The 18703-nt window shown below is 30.7% G+C and overlaps 1 protein-coding gene across 1 annotated transcript; it reads left to right on the top strand.

The window, feature by feature from the left end:
• Positions 1-961: 961 nt before the first annotated feature.
• LOC123656608 (histone-lysine N-methyltransferase SETMAR-like) lies at positions 962-18117 on the top strand. The gene is given in 2 exon segments (XM_045592276.1): positions 962-989; positions 17391-18117. Coding segments are annotated over 2 exon segments (720 nt in total). The 3' UTR covers positions 18083-18117.
• Positions 18118-18703: the final 586 nt, after the last annotated feature.

Here is an 18703-nt window from a genome sequence, read left to right as displayed (position 1 = left end):
TGTCTTTAATACTTTTATTTTGCCTGATTCAAACAGGATTCTTAGTTATAACTGAAAGTGACACTTGAGGTGTGTCTCGGTGATGACTGAAACTAAAACCAACACCTCGCTTTATTGTGACATGATATAAAATTTTCCATTTAACAATATAATTAAGAAGTTCATTAGATTTATGCAGCTTTACTGGAACTTATGGTTGATGTTCCATTTAAATAAGTTGTGGCGAGATGTTTTATGGTCTAAGTAAAACTAGTTTTTAAAACTAGAGTGGTAGATGTAATGTTTAAAATATTTCAACAAATCTGTTTATAATACTTGTAAAAAAAAAAACATTTGTCACCGCTATTGTTTACTTTCCCAGCGATTTAGGAGGCTGATTTAAAAGATAAGAAAAATGGTTTACTCTTCTCTTACCATAATAACTTATATAATTATAATTAGGTAATCAAAGGTTAGGGGTCTCAATTTTCCGTGCTGAATTAGGATTTGAATTCAATATATAAAATTATTTAACATAATTTTTTTTAAAACAAATTAAGATTTAAAATCAATGCAATCACGAGTATAAGTTAAATGGGTTAAAGTTAGTCGTAGGTATAAATTAGTAGACGAGCGCAGTCCTATCCAGTTAAGACTTAGTCACGTTGTTCCAAGTTCACGGCCAATTAAGCAAAAGAAGTTAACGTGAATTTCATTTGCCCTGAAATTAATTACGATAGGCGAGAAAGACCCTTTCTCTAGATACGGTCATCGCTTTAAACTGGTTCCAATAATAAATTGAAATATTTAGTCGTTTTTCATAATTTTTCTTTGAGACTTCTTACTTCTTGTGAAAATCTTTAAATGTATTAAATTTGGTGACTGCTCTAAAATATCTCAGTATTTATTTTATTACTATAGAATAAACAAATACCTTATAGTATTTAAGTAATTTTAGATGATTTTAATTAGACTGGTAGCCATGTCAACGTTTCAACTGTACCAATCAAGTAAGTACTAAACAATAGGTAGTTATTAATATATTCAGTAATAATTATTTATCAATGGACAGCACGACCAGACTGATAAACCGATAACCGTTGAATGGACATGTTATAACTGTATATACTACGATGGACGCTCTGACTAATATTCATTTAATTGAATCAATTGTTTTTGTAGAGAGCAGTATATTTAAAGCCCACCATTGGTGTACTCGATCATGTTGGCGCGTCCTCGATCAAACACGCTAAAACCAATTTCGGCTTTATAAATTGAAATGTTTAGTGCGGTTCCTATGTACATTCGACGTATCGATTCAGATGCGGTGTGTTGCAAATTACATTATCTATAAGCCGCTTTTGAATACCTACTTCATGATTTACTTACTTAATCTCTCAAAAGATCCTTACTCTTTAACAGTTAATGCATGACTTAATTAATTTTATTTTTATTAATTGAATTACAATAACAGAATTTTAATTAAATTTGAATAGAACTGTCAAAATAAATATTTTATTGTTCATTGAGAAGATTTGATAAAAAAATGTAAAAGAAGTTTAAGATGTCAAACAGAATGTGTATAAGTATATTAAGGTCAGAAATAAAATAGTATCTATGATTAAAGATAGTAAAGACCAACAAGTTGTATAGTTTGTACCTCTAGTGCTTTCATACACGAGCATAATATTGATCACACAATGACTAAGCTAATAACATTACATGAAGGTGCAATAATGCAATTAATTAAAATGTTAACTCTAGTATAGCCATTGGGAGCATAACGACAAGATCATAAAAATGCAAAAGTATCAAAAGCTAAACGTGACAATCTGCGGGATTGATAGTGAAACATTTAGAATTTTTAAGTGAAGGCCAAAGTGTTGAATTTGTAGTACAATGGAGATCAATTTCGGCACACTCTTTATTTTTGACTTAGGTACATAAAATGCTAGCAATTTCTGGTTATCTTTCGTTCAATGCAAATGATATATAACTTATTCGATTTTAAAACATCATTCCGTCATTTTTAGTACACTTGATAGCGATCGTTACTCATAGTAGGGAATATATTCATCAACCCACATTGGAGCAGCGTGGTGGATTAAGCTCTGATCCTTTTTCTACACGGGGAAAGGTGCCTATGCCCAGCAGTTGAATATTACAGGCTGAAGCTTTTTTTTATTTATACAATGATAGGCTTGCGTTTGACCACTATTTCACCTAATGATAAGTGAAAAAGCGGACTAAGATGGAGCACGCTTACCTAGAAGTAACCTATTCACTCGCGACTTTAAAGATCCCCAGGTTATAATTTTCTGGAAACGCAGTAGCTAGTAGAAAGTACTTTGTAACCGTGATTCGCCAAAAAATAAAATAAAGAATAATAGCTATATATTATTTTTGGAGCTATAATAACATAAATAGACAATCACTGAAACCTAATTTTATTTATCTCATCAAAGAGCATTGTAACTGCGCTTCCGTAACCTCAAATTATCCGACGTTACGCTCAGAAAATAGCTGAATAAAAGAATTTTCCCTCCTCGGAGATTTTTCGTTCGTCCCCAGGCGTACCGCTTTGACAATATTAGCTACAAATTGCGTTTTTAAAATACGAATCAACACACAAGATTGCTAAGTTATAGCCGACCTCTGACATAAACCTTCATTGTTCACGCCCAATTTTCACCGCATGAAACTCGGTGGAAAATACCTTCAGTTAAAATTGCGTTTATATTTTTGATAGTAATAACTTTATTTTATTTTATTATGTTATATTAGTTATTGTCCACGATTTTGATCATATTGAAGTAAATCGAAAAAGATGTAAATATTCGGTATCTCGTTTTTATTTTCCTTAAGTAGATTTTTCTTTATAGAAATTTAAGTAACAACAGTTCAATAAACTTCAAGATTTACAGAGCCTATGTGCTATCTTCCATTTCACCTACGTTATGGTCGAACTAACAAAACAGCTAATACATCTGTGTGTTTAATTCTGAAACATTTCAAAAATCATTGCTGATATATGTGTGTTGTAAAATGAATACATGAAGGACTCAATACAAATGTAAATGAATGAGTTCAATTAATTCATTTAACTGATTATTCAATCAGTCGCATAGTATTTTATTATGATAACGTTGTATATCTGTTTGCTATCAAATTTTATGTTTTACATATTTAATTAAAGTGTTTTCGAGAACGTTTAATTAATTGTTTTTCATACAAATTAAAATACTATAATAATTATTATTGCAATTTGAATAAGTTTCATGTAATTAAAATATAACTTACAGCATCATTTGCGTCTTGGTTAATTAAGATTAGGATTGAAATCCTTTTAAGGTATTTCGGAGCGTAGAAATTTAATGAGTTCCACCTGCTTTTGCGAAAGTTTATTATGCCATCCTCTGTAAGGAATGAAATATTTTCCTGGGGAGCGACGCGTCGCCTAATATGTCGTAAAATGAGACATCTACTGCGTTTGATAGCCTTGTGGAAATTTCAACAGAATGCAATAGCCCAGGGATTTAGTCTACGCTAAATAATGCAATTACACCTAATGTTAAAAAAAAAATACGTGGTTTGTATTTTTAGCTTTTGAAAGGCTGATCATACTGGTCTAATTATTTATTTGTTACATATTTACCTGGTTTTTTGTACATTAAATTAAATTTACTTGTTAAGCTAAAAATATCGTTTATATAGTTATTTAAACACTTATATAGTAGTTTGTGTTTATAGTTTCTTATTTAAAACAGTTCAATTGATTCTGTCGAGGTGATCACTGTCAGATAGCTAATGTTAGAAGGACTGAAGGACCTAAAAAAAGTATTTAAATTTATATAGCTAAAATAAATTTTAGTAATTAGTGAATTCATTAAAACTAAATATTGTTTATGTTAAAATTTTTGTAATAAAAATAAATATAATTCATTAATTTTAGTCTTAAATTTAGTGGGCATAGAATATTATACTAGTAAAGCTGTGAAAGGGAAAAATGTAGTGCTTATAATACTATATATATCGTCTATCATGCCTTTATCTTATACTTAAAATATAAACTCAGGCTAAGGCTGAGCGTAGGCCTTTATAAATTTAAACAATAATTAAGTAGGTAATTCTTGCTTGTGTGATAAACGATGTATGTGAGGCAATCTACCGGCGCCGATAAATTACAAATTTTATATCGATATATTTACAACAAAATGTTGAGAATGTATATGATAGTTACTAGTACTACAAATATAGACAGAATTGGTAAATTTATATAAAGGTAAACATAACATGTTTTAGAAAGAACCACCACAGAAGAAAAATACATTACACACTTGCGCTTGTTATTTTTAAAATTATTATAAACTATAATTTTTATTTACTTTAAATAGAGATGTATTTATATCACAAGTCGTTATTGCCTATTATTAGAGCTCTCTTTTACGTATTTAGCAGTGGTTGCTTTAGAATTATATAGACGCAGACGTCTAGAGAAAAATAAAGGCCTTACTCATTGCAGATCGCTGGTCACTTACCTATATGTGGCTAAGAGAGGCTTGATGATAATAAAGATGATGTAATACTAAATTAAAAATGAAATCCGGATAGAAAAGCTTTTTACCAAGCTTTTTTGAATAAACCGACGGACCTTCATGAGGAGCCAATTATAAGGTTCTTGTTGAAACTTCTCATAACCAGAATCATTCTTTCAGCGAACTCACAACGAATACTAAAACCTAATGAAAGCCGGCAAACGTTGCCTACTTTTCAACTTGATATTGTTTCCGGTTAAGAAACGCTTCGCTGCCTCCATTTCATAGCCTCTGTTTATTGGAGTTCTTCCAGATCGCTATTGTTCTTCGGAAGAGGTTAATGGATAAGAAAGTAAATTTTCCATTTAATCATAAGGACGCGAAATTACTCCGCAAGACAACAATAAGGCCCTTAGTTTTTATTTTTCATTTACTAACTGTAGGTACTATCGAATTCTTATGACTGTACGTCTATTAAAAATACGTAAAATTTTATTGCAATGGAAGTTATATCATATTAGAAATTTTAAGCATACTGGGAACAAACAGACTAGAAACTAGAAACAGTTTTATTTTGTTTTAAGCTAATATTTTTTTAATTTTGGTTTTGCAACACTGCTTAATGTTACTTACTTTTTTGTCAACTGGTCTCTTTTTAACATTTTTTCGTCATATAATTATATATATATTAGCTGTACCTTTTTAAACGAATACATTAAAATACTACAAGACTTTAAATTGGCTAACAAAATCCTTATTAGTATAGGTACATATGTATACACATATGTTAATTGAATATAACAAGTTACACTCTTTTTGGTAGTTTAAATAATATCACCTTTCAGAAAGTGCATTCAGCCTGTAACATCCCGTTTCTGAGCATATACCTCTTTTTCCATGTAGGAGAAGGATTGGAGCTTAATCCACCACGCTGCTCCATTGCGGGTTGGCGTATATGTTCCCTACTATGAGTAACGATAATTATCAGGTATTTTATGATTGAAACCGGGAACGACGGTTTAACGTATTCTCCGAGGCACGGTGGGGAGACACAAGGACGGACATCCAAATTGTAAAGAAATATTTGTATATAAAGGCAAATATTAAGTAGCCTACATCCACCCCGACCGAGAATCTAACCCGCAAATCGTCGGTGTTTTAGACGACTACTACGCCAGAGCGGTTGTTCAGAAAGTTCTTTATAATTAATTTTAGTGAAGTCTACAGTTGTTTCAGTTACTTTTTGTAGATATATTAATTTAACGTTATGTATATGAACTTTCTTTTCTATATATAATACTAGCTGACCTGGCAAACTTCGTATCGCCTTATTTTTTTTCTTAAATATAATAATTACATATATCAAAACAAAATATACCCTATCTTTCAAGTTGGATCAAACTGCACACGGTGTGCAAATTTGACTTAAATCGGTTAAGTAGTTTAAGAGTTCATCGCGGACAAACATTGTGACACGAGATTTATATATATTAAGATGAGTATTTAGTAAATTTAGCCGTAACTTTAGCAGGATTTTTTTTCTTTAGAATATATTATATTATATTATATTTAAAACCAGGTTTTTCTCTAAACTCTAAAGAAAAAACGAATAGCGTTTACGGTTCCCGCAGCGCCTTGGGCCTATTTTAATTATTGCGTCATTTTATCTTGTTCATTAATTAGTACGTTATTATGTAAGACGTTTTCTCTTCATTTCGCAGATAATATTTTATGTCAATTTGTAAAAAGTTTTGAGACGAAGGTGTTTTTACTCTTACGTTAGAACAGGCGTAATTCGTTTTATTTTCCCAACCTTTTTGGGAGTTTTCAAGAGTTCGTAATCTTAATGAATAAGACGGGAATGAAGGTGACTTACTGTAATTTGTTCATTCGCTTTAATGTTAAATTAAATTTGCTCCTTTCGTAATTATGTTATTGTTCAGTTTCTTGATAACCTGTATCAATAAGATCACTACTAAACATTTTATGAAAGTTTACAAACTATCTATGTGTGCTGTGGATTAAACAAATTAAATGTAAAGTTTATCTAAAGGTTAACTAAAAATTGTGACTGGAAGGTATTTTGGTTATACCGAGGTTTGTTTAAAACCCCGTACAATTAAAATATAAATATAACTACGCACTTTGTTACTAATAATCTCCTTTTACCTGGGGTTGTCTGGAAGAGATTGCTTAAAGCAATAAGACCGCCTTCGCATGCTGTCATTGTAAGTACTTTTTGTTTTATTTTATTTCTGTACTGCTGTTTTTTCCTTTTTTTTACTACGTAAAAGTGTTTGATTATATTTATGCTAGAAGTAATAAAATAATAAATAAATAATAAATATAATCAAGATCACGTGGAACTCGGAGAACTTCGTGTTTTTTAGTTTTTTTGTTGATTGATTTCCTGTTTTGGGTTTTTAAAAAGTTTTAGAATAGAGCATTGTCAGTAGTGGTTTTTTTGCAGACGACGTCTAATGTCCAGTTTTTAAAAAGTTTGTTTTTTCTTGATTTTAGTCTAACTTTAACTATTAATTTGTCTTAAGCTCTTGTTTCCACTGCTCAGTAGTCTGCTACAAAAGCTAAAGTAATCTGATTACAATAAATATTATGAGTGATTAATGATTTAAATTTGACATAACTTGTATGGAAAACGTCATTTTCTTATAATACTAAATACTGTCCAAAAGTGGCGAGTTTTGCTTATCCCTTCAGTTAAATTTTTATAAACTAAATTATCACTTCACACTCACCTGATGGTGAGCAAAGACTTTAGCATACAGAGGCTTGCAACACCAGAAGCATCGCAAGCGCTTTGCTGAGCCTATCCCCAATCCCCAATCCCCCTAGGGGCTTTGGTCACCTTAATCACCACAGGAACATAACACTGCTAGAAAGTAATATTATTTAGCTGTAATCTTCTGTAAGGTCGAGGTACTTCCTTAATCGGGCTGCTCAAGATTTTGAGCAGGAAATTCCTGCTGCCCTACCTCAGTTGGATTTAAAATTCTTCGGAAATTTTATTAATGATAAATATTAAATAGGAAATGTTACTATCAGCGCTATGCAACTCATGTAAAAATATTTAAGACTTATTGCAATTATTGTTATTGCATTGTGTAAAAATCCTGAATGAGTTTCATAAGTAATTACAAAAGTGAATGTTCGTATACCGACAGAAATGTGTCCTCTCTTGTGTCAAGTTATTGTTTCTCTTCGTAACAAAAGTAACGGAACTTTCAACATGTTTATTTCAATATTCCAGGTCTGCACTGAGAGGATTGCAAGGATCTTTGAACTCCGTAGAAAATGGACGCTTTTGTTTACGTCATCGCGTTATAACGTCAGGGATCGGCGTGATATGGACGGATTGTACAGTAATAGAACTGACGTCTGTCTTTCTTTAGAAATAGTATACTTTCTAAGCTTTACGAATTAAACTATAATTACTTCTTAAACTTCTAATTAAATTAAAAATGACGAAATCCTGCCTACTTTTAAGACGTTTCACGTCATATTTTTTCTTATTTATAAAATATGAAACCAATAACAGTAATAGGTATAAAGTTTTGCTTTGTACTAAATACACTTGTTAAATTGTTATAATAAGTACCTGGGTGACCGAGCTTAGCTCGGTATTTTTAGTAAATTGTGAAGGATTAGTAGAAGAGGGAGTTAAAATGATTCACTGCCGGTTTGGATGAAGTTTTTTTTTACCCGCCTTCAAAAAGGAGGAGGTTACTCAATTCGACCGGTCCGGTCCAGATCAGGATAGCCTGATGTAAAATATAATCAAGTTTGGTAAGGCATACTGGAACCAGGACCCGGTCTGGTCCAGATCAGGATAGCCTGAAAGAAATTACGCGAACTGAGCCTAAATCGCGCTATCAATGTTTTTAAGCGCACTTAGTATATATACAGTTATCAGGACAGTCTAGCAGGGAGACCATTTCTACACAGTGGAGCAGTCGTAAGTAGTAGGAAGTAGTTAATTATTAGAAGTTAATAAATAAAATTTAATTAATAATAATAATTAATTAATAATATAAAAATAAATAAAAATAATAAATATTTAAAGTAAAAATATAAATAAATAGTACATTAGAAAAAATAAACGCAAATAAATATAATAATAATAATGTTAAGTAACATATTTATAATATCAATTCGTTTTTTTTTATTAAACGATTTTTTCAAGAATATACATTCGTGTTTTTTAAAAGGACCGGACCGAGCCGGCTGATTAGGATGAGATGAGATTTTCTGATCTGGACCCGATCAGGAAATCTCATCTCATCCTGATTAGGTCCAGACATATCTTCTGCGTTACATACCTTATGCGGTCCAGATCAGGCATGCCCGGTCCGGTCCTTCTAAGGAACACGAAAAAATTTCTACTCGAGCAATTCAATGACAAATAGTCTAAACTAACTTAACTTAACTAAGCAACAAAGATGAATTTAAAAATAAAATTAAGAAAAGAAAACTTTTATAAAATTACTTTAAAATATTGCGTTTCGGATACGACTGTCAACGACGTCTGCCCAAATAATAAGGCTCGGGTAAAAGGCTTAGGTAGGCATCTGATACTAATGAAAAAATAAATAGTAGGTAATAAATAAGTAGGAGCGGTCCTCCAACGCGATGTATTTTTTTAGAATTATTAATACTCGTACCTACTTAGGTACTTTAAGATTGAGTTTCTTTAATTATTTTTTACTTTTTAAAAGCAACTCAGGCTATTGTGTCGGGATTTTTTTTTAATTTTAATTAAATTTTTTGGAAATCATATTTAAATACGAATTACACATTTATAAAATATGAATAATGTATTTTTTACAGACAGTAATGAAAAACAAAATAAATATAAAAAATCAAACATAAAAAAAATATTAAAAAATTATAATGATAAAATATGAATAATATTTTTCGATGTTACCGTCATAATAATAAAACAATGTACTGGCTATATTAATAAAAAATAACGAGTACAATTAGAAAAAAAAAAGGAAAAATAATAATCGATCTGGAAAATATATATATATATATACATACAAGAATTGCTCGTTTAATAGTATTAGATAGATTCATAGAACATAGAAGTTGATATCTTGTAAATTTGAAATTAAATAAGTTACACCTAGCTTTATGTTAAGTTTATTACTGTAACGTCTATCAGGAAGAGTAAAATATTTTCCTGGGGAATGACGCGTCGGAGCTAACGTGTCGTAAAGTGAGACATTTATTGCATTTGATAGCGTCTGCGGCCCTCGTCTGTATAAACTGTAAATGCACGTGTAATGTGTAGCAACGTCTTCGCCGTATTAAGTTGCAACTACAGGTTACATTGTACGCTTGAACGATAAATAAGTGAATTGTTGTCTGTAATGTTTCATTAAATGAAACTTATTTGACTTTAAGGTTAAACAAGAAGTATTAAGGTCTGATTTTCTTTTTAATTAAATATATTTAGGTACGTGTCTATTACGCATTATATTTTTTGTATCTATTACGCATATCCATAATACTAGTAGTGAAATCTTTGCTTTAAATTAGATTGTTTTGAATTACTAAATATATTAAATATTAGCTGTACCCGCGCAAAAACAATATATATATATTTTTTTAATAGAAAAAGTTTGGTTATTTATATCTATTTGGGTAGTAGGTAAATGCAGTTTTTCTCGCGTAAATATCGCTTTAGTAGTTAAAAATATAAAAATTCTATTTTCCAAGGAGAGTCGCATAAAAATCGGTTCACCCGTTCCAAAGATTAGCACGGACAAACAGTAAGACAGACAGACAGTAAGACAATTTTTTAAAAATGATTTTTGTTTTAGTATCGTGTGAATATGCACGTGAAACAGATTTATTCTGACATCACAGACAAACGCTTCAATTTTATTTATATGTAATTATTTCGTGTGATATTGATACAAAATTACTTGATATAAAAAAATATAAATGAAATATCACAACTAGCATCTAAATATCACAGAGCAAATATAATTTTAGTTCAAGTGGACACAGATGAGTTTTACACAATATAACTTACTATAGAAAATTTTCCGCACCTAATCAATGGACATTGTAGACGGGCACGTAGACCTCTATTGTCCACACTCTTCCACAATAAAAATATTAGAAATGATTTTTGCTTCAGGCTTATTCCGGTCCTTCGAAACTCGCCAGTCTCGCCGCGGCGACAATGTAATTAACTGCGAGATTGCATTTTCAAAACGAATCAACGCAATATTCCTTACTTTATAAATAACGGAATATTCCGTATATTTTAAAATCGTTCTACGTATAGTCTATGTATAATTAAGTAAACAAAGAGCTGTGTTTTTATGTGAATCGATTATAATATAATTAAAGAATGTGTTTTAGAAACAATGTTAAGCTCTGAAAAATAATGACTACATACTTATTTAACTGAGGTAGGGCACAGCAGGAAACATCCTGCTCAAAATCTGGAGCAGCCCGACTAGGGAAGTACCTCGACCTTACACAAGATTATAGCTAAATAATACTGCTTTCAAGCAGTGTCGTGTACAGTGGTGAGTAAGGTGAGTTCCTGGCGGGAATTCGGGGTAGGGTCAGCAACGCGCTTACAGTGCTTCTGGTATTGCTGCGGTGATAGCTTACGATCAGGTAAAAATAAATAAATAATGGTCGCTCGGTGGTCAAAATTCGCCCATAATTCATTTAAATTATAAGTTTGAACATTATTCTGTCGTCAAAGATTATACTTCCATAATAATAAACAAAAGGGTGTGTATGCGTGTGTGTGTCAAATACATGGTAGTGTGTGTAATGTTTTTTTAATTGATTTAATATAATAAATTGTTTATGCATAATTTAAAAAAATATATTAGCATTCTGCGCTCCTCTATATAAACTACAAGTTTGCAAAATTTCATACTCCACTGTTCGCGCAATTTTTGTAAAAAAGGGTACAAAGGTTTTGCTTTACGTATCCATAGGTATAGAAAAAAAAATAAGCAATAAAATATCACGTAACAAATTAATAGGATGGTACAGTCCTAAAAGTGACAGTAAACATTCTAAAGAGTACTCAATCTATGTGAAAATATATATCCAGAAAATACCAGTGATCATTTTCATTGATTACGTATTAAAAATTCGTGTCGAACGGAAAGTCAGAAAGATTTTTGATAAGCGGCTTATATAACGAAACATAATTTTATGCAGATTTTCATTATATTCTCTTTTCATAATTTTTTTTGGGAAATGAATATTGTAATGAAGTTTTTAAAGATGAAAATAATATATTTCAGTAACATCAAACAAATTAAATTCATATATATTTTTTATATTTATGTGGTTCGAAAATTACGCCTTTATATTAATTTACAAATGGTAGATATATATGAGTATTTCCAGTTCTATCAAGTGGAATAAATATGTACAAATGTTATGTTATTTAAATTAGTATTGTTATACCATAAGGTAGCAGTATATATTTTTTTAGAATTGATTCCACCTTCTTGTCGCTACTGATGACCAGAAGGCTGGTAAATTTTTGGCCAGAGAATTGGAATTCTATTTCAACACAGTAATACCGCCAGCATTCTTGGCACTATTCCACGCGGATATGATTTGTACTACAACTATCTGTAAATAACAATTTTTCCGAAGTTGGGATCTGTAAATATGTATAATATTGTAAGATTTCAAAATAAACTTGTAAAAATTTAATATTTTAAAACATTATAGTTATAATGTTATTCTTTTTTCACATTATTTATTTGTATAAATATATTGCATGTGTTAGATAAAACTGTACACCTAAACCATCAACATATATACCATTTCCTCTGTCCAAAGGTTGCCTGGAAGAGATCGCTCATTAGCGATAAGGCCGCCTTTTGTACTTATCTCTTGGTTTTATTTTTGTAATTTTGCTTATTCTTGGTGTACAATAAAGAGTTTTTATTGTTATTATTATTAATGTTTAAATATATAAGTATAGTTTATACCGAGGCGACCTGTACACACGGTTTGATCGCTTTTATTTTTGCAGACTTAGGAAAAATGTTTTAATTATATGTGTAACATAAAATATTTTTATTAGTATTTTAATACATGTATCACAATAAAAGATACTCTTATTATTGATATTTAAATAAATTATTATTATAATTGACGTGACAACGTCTAATAAATCGATGAACGCCGGCTGCATGCACGATAATTGTGTTTGCTCGCAAACGAAAAAAAACCGACTTCAATTACATCGACAAGTAGTAATACAACGTAGATCGACGAAAAAATAGTCAAGCAACTACGCGTTATCAAAGATTACTCAAAAAGTAGTAGTTATCAGATCTCGATAAAATTAATATGTGACCACATGATAAACATCAGCTTTCGATTAAATTAAAAATTATCAAAATCGGTACACCCAGTAAAAAGTTATTACGGATTTTCGAGAGTTTCCCTCGATTTCTCTGGGATCCCATCATCAGATCCTGGTTTCCTTACCACGGTACCAAACTAGGGATATCCCCTTTCCAACAAAAAAAGAATTATCAAAATCGGTACATCCAGTAGAAAGTTATGCGGTATGATACAACGTAAGGTCGACGAAAAAAGCGTCAAGTAAAAACGCATTATTAGATATAACTCGAAAAGTAGTTGTTAGATCTCAAATAAATTTAAATGGGACCAATTGGCACACACCATCTTTCGATTAAAACAAAATTTGTTGAAATCGGTCTACCCGGTCAAAAGTTCTGATGTAACATACATAAAAAAAAACCAGTCCAATTGAGAACCTCCTCCTTTTTTGGAAGTCGGTTAAAAAAGGATAACTCATTGTCCCGTTAAGCTGAATGTACGCTTGCGCCGCATCTATCTCTCTTCCACTCGATTGGCCTATGCGTGCGAGGAGATGTTTTGTTATGACGTTGTCACGTTAAACTATCGTCCGTAAACCAACTTTTGTTGTAATTTTACCCCTCTCGCATCGAATGAAACAGTTTTGGTATCAGGCGAGACGACAAGCGGTTGTTGGTTCGGTTCTCGCTCGAGTAACCCTTTCAAAATAACAAAGCAGAATATATAGCTATTTCCACTACGGGCTTTCTTTTCAAGAACATTATAATATTTTCATTTTCAGAAAATTAATTTTATGATATTAAGACATTGTTTACATCTATACTATATACATACTCTATTTAAATAAATAAAATTGGAGTGTTTGTAATATTAAAATAACCTCTTTTACTAGATGCATATGGATGTATGTATGTATACACGGTACAGTTAAAATAAAAAATAAAATTTATTACAATTTTTGTCTGTCTGTCGGCTGGACCGATTTTAATGGGACTGTCACTGGTAGACAGCTGATGTAAGGAGGTATAAGGAGTAACTTAAGCTACTTTTATTTTAGAAAATTATTCATTTTATAACAATAACTTTTTGTTAAATTCCACGCGTTTGAAGTCGCGGGCACAGCTAGTTCAATAATATTTAACAACTTTTGTTGACGAAGAGTAAAGTTCAAAATATCGCTTTGTTAAGCCGAGGCTTCTATACCTATTAACCTTTTGCGTTTGATAGCTGTAATATTAGAGATTAATAAAACATCCCACGCGCCTCCAACCTAAAAATAAAGTAATCCTCTCATGTACGAGTAAAACTAAAATGTTGTTAATATTGTATATTGATTTTATACAATAGTAGTACATTTTAATAGATTAAAATAACTAAAATTAAGAAATTACAATACTTATATGAAATATATATTCATACGTAAATTTATTATTACTTGCAAGATTATTGTAATTTTTTGTAATGTCGAATGATAGACAATAATTTAATATTTAAGTGGGACAAATTGCGTAGATAAAAACGCAAATAAATATGGCAGAAAAATGTTTTAAAATAATTGTGACTTGGATGCTTCAACGTGTATTAAATGGAAAATATGTAATAAAAATTTTAGCACCCCACTGCTGGGCATAGGCATTTTTGCCCACCAACCAGGTTGCGGTTATTCGTACTGGCAAGTATAAAATAAAATTTAAATATTAGCACTTGTAAGCTCTGGGATGCTAGCCCGGATTTAAATCGCGATCGTCAATTTCGATTAATGTGTTCTATCAACTGAGTAATACAGTTCACACGATTTCGAAGTATATATGTATGCAGAATTACAGATTCCAATTTTTGTGACATCGTTATTCCTTGCTACCACTGTTTTATTGAAAAGGTTGCAGTTCATCGAAAGCTTTTTACTGTGGACCCTATATTATACTTTTAATCGATTTAAAAAAAAAGGAGGCGGTTCTCTATTCGGCTGAATTTTTTATAAATTCTTACTTGGTTGATCATTATTTTTTTAAATCGAATGTTGGTTCTGGTCATGTGGTTACATTAAAATTTGATCGAGACTTAACCAGTATTTATTGAAGTATCCCTAATAATGCTTTTAATTACTTATCGATAGGAGTTGATAACGGTATTTTTCGTTTGAAAGCAAAACGCAATTTTTGTTTGTACGAATTGTTAAGAACCCATTTGATCAAACTGTATGTCACCGATATGTTGTTGCTGTTTGTTCGACTATTTCCATTTAATATTTCTATTAATAGTAATACAGCATTGAAAATTCCGGAGACTTGTATTTAACTTTTTTAAATACTTCTCGTGCTGTCCTCGTACGTTGTAATTTTAGAGTAACTATTTACTTTATTGAAGATACTACAAATTAAATCATTCATAACTTTTTTTTCTTGTTATATTCTTGTTCCTTTTTTAAATTATTTTGTGTGATTATGTAACACACGTTTATTATTTTAAATACAAATAAAAACACGGTAATAATGCGGTGTTTATTTTGAGCAATCGGGATTTCAAAGCAAGCGAGCATGTATGCTAAGCTGTGGACAGGGGAAACTTCACTCAGCATTGAGACAATTTAAAAAAAAGGGCTTTGTAATGAGAATTCTTTCAATTGTTTTGGGCTTAACGATAATAACCAAATCGCGACACACATTTTGTTACACAGAAAGAGCTATTTGGGTCTCCTTTATTAATAATGTTAAAGTAATGTATTGTTTACTTTTTACAAATTCTTTAAACGTAAGCCGATAAAAATCATAGCCTGACTAAAAATCTTTCTTTTGAACTTTCTTAAACCGAAGAGGATTTGGAATGGAATAGAAAGACGGTAATTCTCTGAAACTTGTATAGCGTGTTCGTTAAGTTGTATGCGCGAGTGCCCCTCAAACGAATTCTTATGCGACTTAGAGTTAAGGAGCACCAGGCTTCTCGGGCTATTAAGCCCACAATAAGTTTCTGAATTAAAAGTGGGACCTCAATAAAGCGTTTTACTGAAGGAGAATGTGAGCAATCTTTAATTGAGCAATATTCTATATTTTCGTTAAAGTAAGTGCAGTTCAAAACTTAATCGTGGGCGTTAGTTGTAAGAAGAAATAATGAAGACGAAATGATATCGACTAGTAATATATTTCTGCCTTTCTACTTAATAATAATGATTACAACCTTTTTTAGGATATCTGCTTGATTTGCTAAAGCTTAACCGTTAGAGTAACTATTAATTTAGTTTTATTCATATATTCATGTTAAACTTTAAATAACGGTTCCTATAAAATATTTAAAGAGTTTCAATCTGTTTCATAATAATTGTTGTAATCTTAATTATCAAATTTTAAGTTAAAATATACTCACAAAGCACTTTTTAAATATATGATTAAATAATTAAAAAAAAAAGATACTTCAGTAAAAATACATTGAAACTTTCTATCGTGGATTTAGTTCATTGAAAAATAAATATTTTGTTGAGATTGTTAAATATTATATTTATTGAGATGTTAAAAAATATAAGGAATTGAAATTCTTGTATGGATTGTTACGACCTACATTTTTCTCCACAAATTCAATTATGATTTGACAAACAAAACTTAATGAACTGAAACAATGACGCAAGCTGAAATATTGATTGTTATAAAAAGACTATTTTTTTAATATCTAATATTAAATATTATTATTCTAATTTTTTTAATATATATATATATATATATATATATATATATTAAAAATATTATTATTAATTATATATATATATATATATATATATATATATATATATATATATATATATATATATATATATATATATATATATATAATATATACGTTTTGAAATATGTACCGTATTCTATTTAATGTACAACTGCAAATATTTTGTCGGAATAAAGAAAAGAAGGATCGTCAATAAGTACGAAATTAAAGACGCACAAATATGTTCTAATGAAAGTTAAAAATCTATGAAATAAAAAATTAATAATCTTTGTAAAGTTGTCAACACTACTAAAGAAAGAACTCAATTTTCACTTTCGTAACATTTAATGCTGATCAAAATATAATCGAGCTATGTTTATCTATTCTTTTAACATAGATATAAAGTGAAAAGAGGAAAATTTACAACTAAACAATATCAAAACTAGGAGAATACTTTATATGTAGCCGTAAAGTTTAAACTCGGAATAGATGAATTTTTTCAAATTCGATAAGTTGTAACTCGAGATATCGAGCAATATATAAAGTAGTCTCCGTGAAAGAGGTCGTCTATAAAAGTCTGGTCGCCATCTGGTACGTAAACTTCTAGACATCAGTTAGAATTTTGTATATAAATTTTTTAACATACATATACGTAAACCGAATGAATAAATTATATATTTTTAATATATTGAATCTCACGTTTTATATATTCATTGTTTAACATTGTAATCAATGAATAAATTGGTTGAAATATTTGGTTTTCTAGATTATTGTTAAATTTAATCCCAATAATAATCAATAATAATTAATTTATAGTAAAGAAGCTCGACAAATGGGTGCCTCACGAATTGAATAAACGCCAGTGCGAAATACGCGTCGAGACCTGCCTTGCACTGCTCAACAGACACACAAATGAAGGCGTATGGAATCGCATTGTTACTTGGGACGAAAAATGGATTCTATTCGATAATCGCAAGCGCTCAGTTCGTTGGTTAGATCCTGGTGTAGTACCTAAACAATGCCCTAAACGAAAAATGACCCCTAAGAAAGTGATGGTAACTGTTTGGTGGTCTAGTGCCGGTGTAATTCATCACAGCTTCTTACCAAACGGCATGAGCATTACTGCAGATGTGTACTGTGAAGAAATAAACACAATAATGGGAAAGCTCGCACGTCTCCAGCCAGCTTTGGTCAGTCGCTCGGCTCCGCTGCTCCTGCACGACAACGCGCGACCTCATACTTCACAGCAGACGGTCTCCAAGTGCCAAGAGCTGGGGTTGGAAGTTCTCCGTCATCCACCGTACTCAAAAGATCTTGCCTTTAAAGACTTCCATTTTTTCTAGAATTTGGATTACTTTTTGGCGGGAAAAAAATTCAATACCCGAGAGGCAGTACAAAATGCCTTTGAAGAGTTTGTTGCCTCCCGTCCAGCAGAGTTTTTCAAGAAAGGCATCAATAAGTTACCACTACGTTGGCAAAAATGCATTGATTCCATGGGTGATTTTTGAATACTAAACTTTGAATAATAAAAATAAAAAATATAGAAAAAAAGTGCGTTAACTTATTTAATCAAAAACGGCAATTTCATAAGTAAAGACCTATAATTAATACTCGTATGTCGATATTGCTTACAGATTGACTTGCAGTCAACTGAAAACTCCTAAATAAAAATATGTAGAGGATATAAATACAAATACTAGTATACATATTAAATATACAATAAAGCTGTGACGTAGTTGATTGTTATGATTATGTCGCGGTCGTGACTTTGGTAAGCTTCAAAATCAATTTCGACTTGTTTACAGAGCACGCGTCTCAAATAGCCTGTGCCGTACTGCCTTGGATAAGTAGATTGCCACGCTCTGAGAAGTATATTGTTGTTTGCTTTTGTATGGTTAGATGAAGTTTGTTCTTAGTTTTTGAAATTGTAATCTACGTTCGTTGTACTTTACGGCTTAAGTTACTTTAATTAACATGGTTATCGTCACTCAGATTGCGCGCTGATCTTCAACTTAATTTCTACGTTTTATACATATTTAATGAGTAGTAAATACTTTATATTCTTAAAATGAAAAAAACTGTTTTTTGTTTGCATCCTTGCATGATAATGAAATAAAATGAAACAAAAT

This window comes from Melitaea cinxia, chromosome 9 (assembly GCF_905220565.1).
Source record: "Melitaea cinxia chromosome 9, ilMelCinx1.1, whole genome shotgun sequence".
NCBI classification, from domain to species: Eukaryota; Metazoa; Arthropoda; class Insecta; order Lepidoptera; family Nymphalidae; genus Melitaea; species Melitaea cinxia.
The sequence above is the reverse complement of the archived record's forward strand: the minus strand, read 5'-3'. Positions and strand labels throughout refer to the sequence as shown.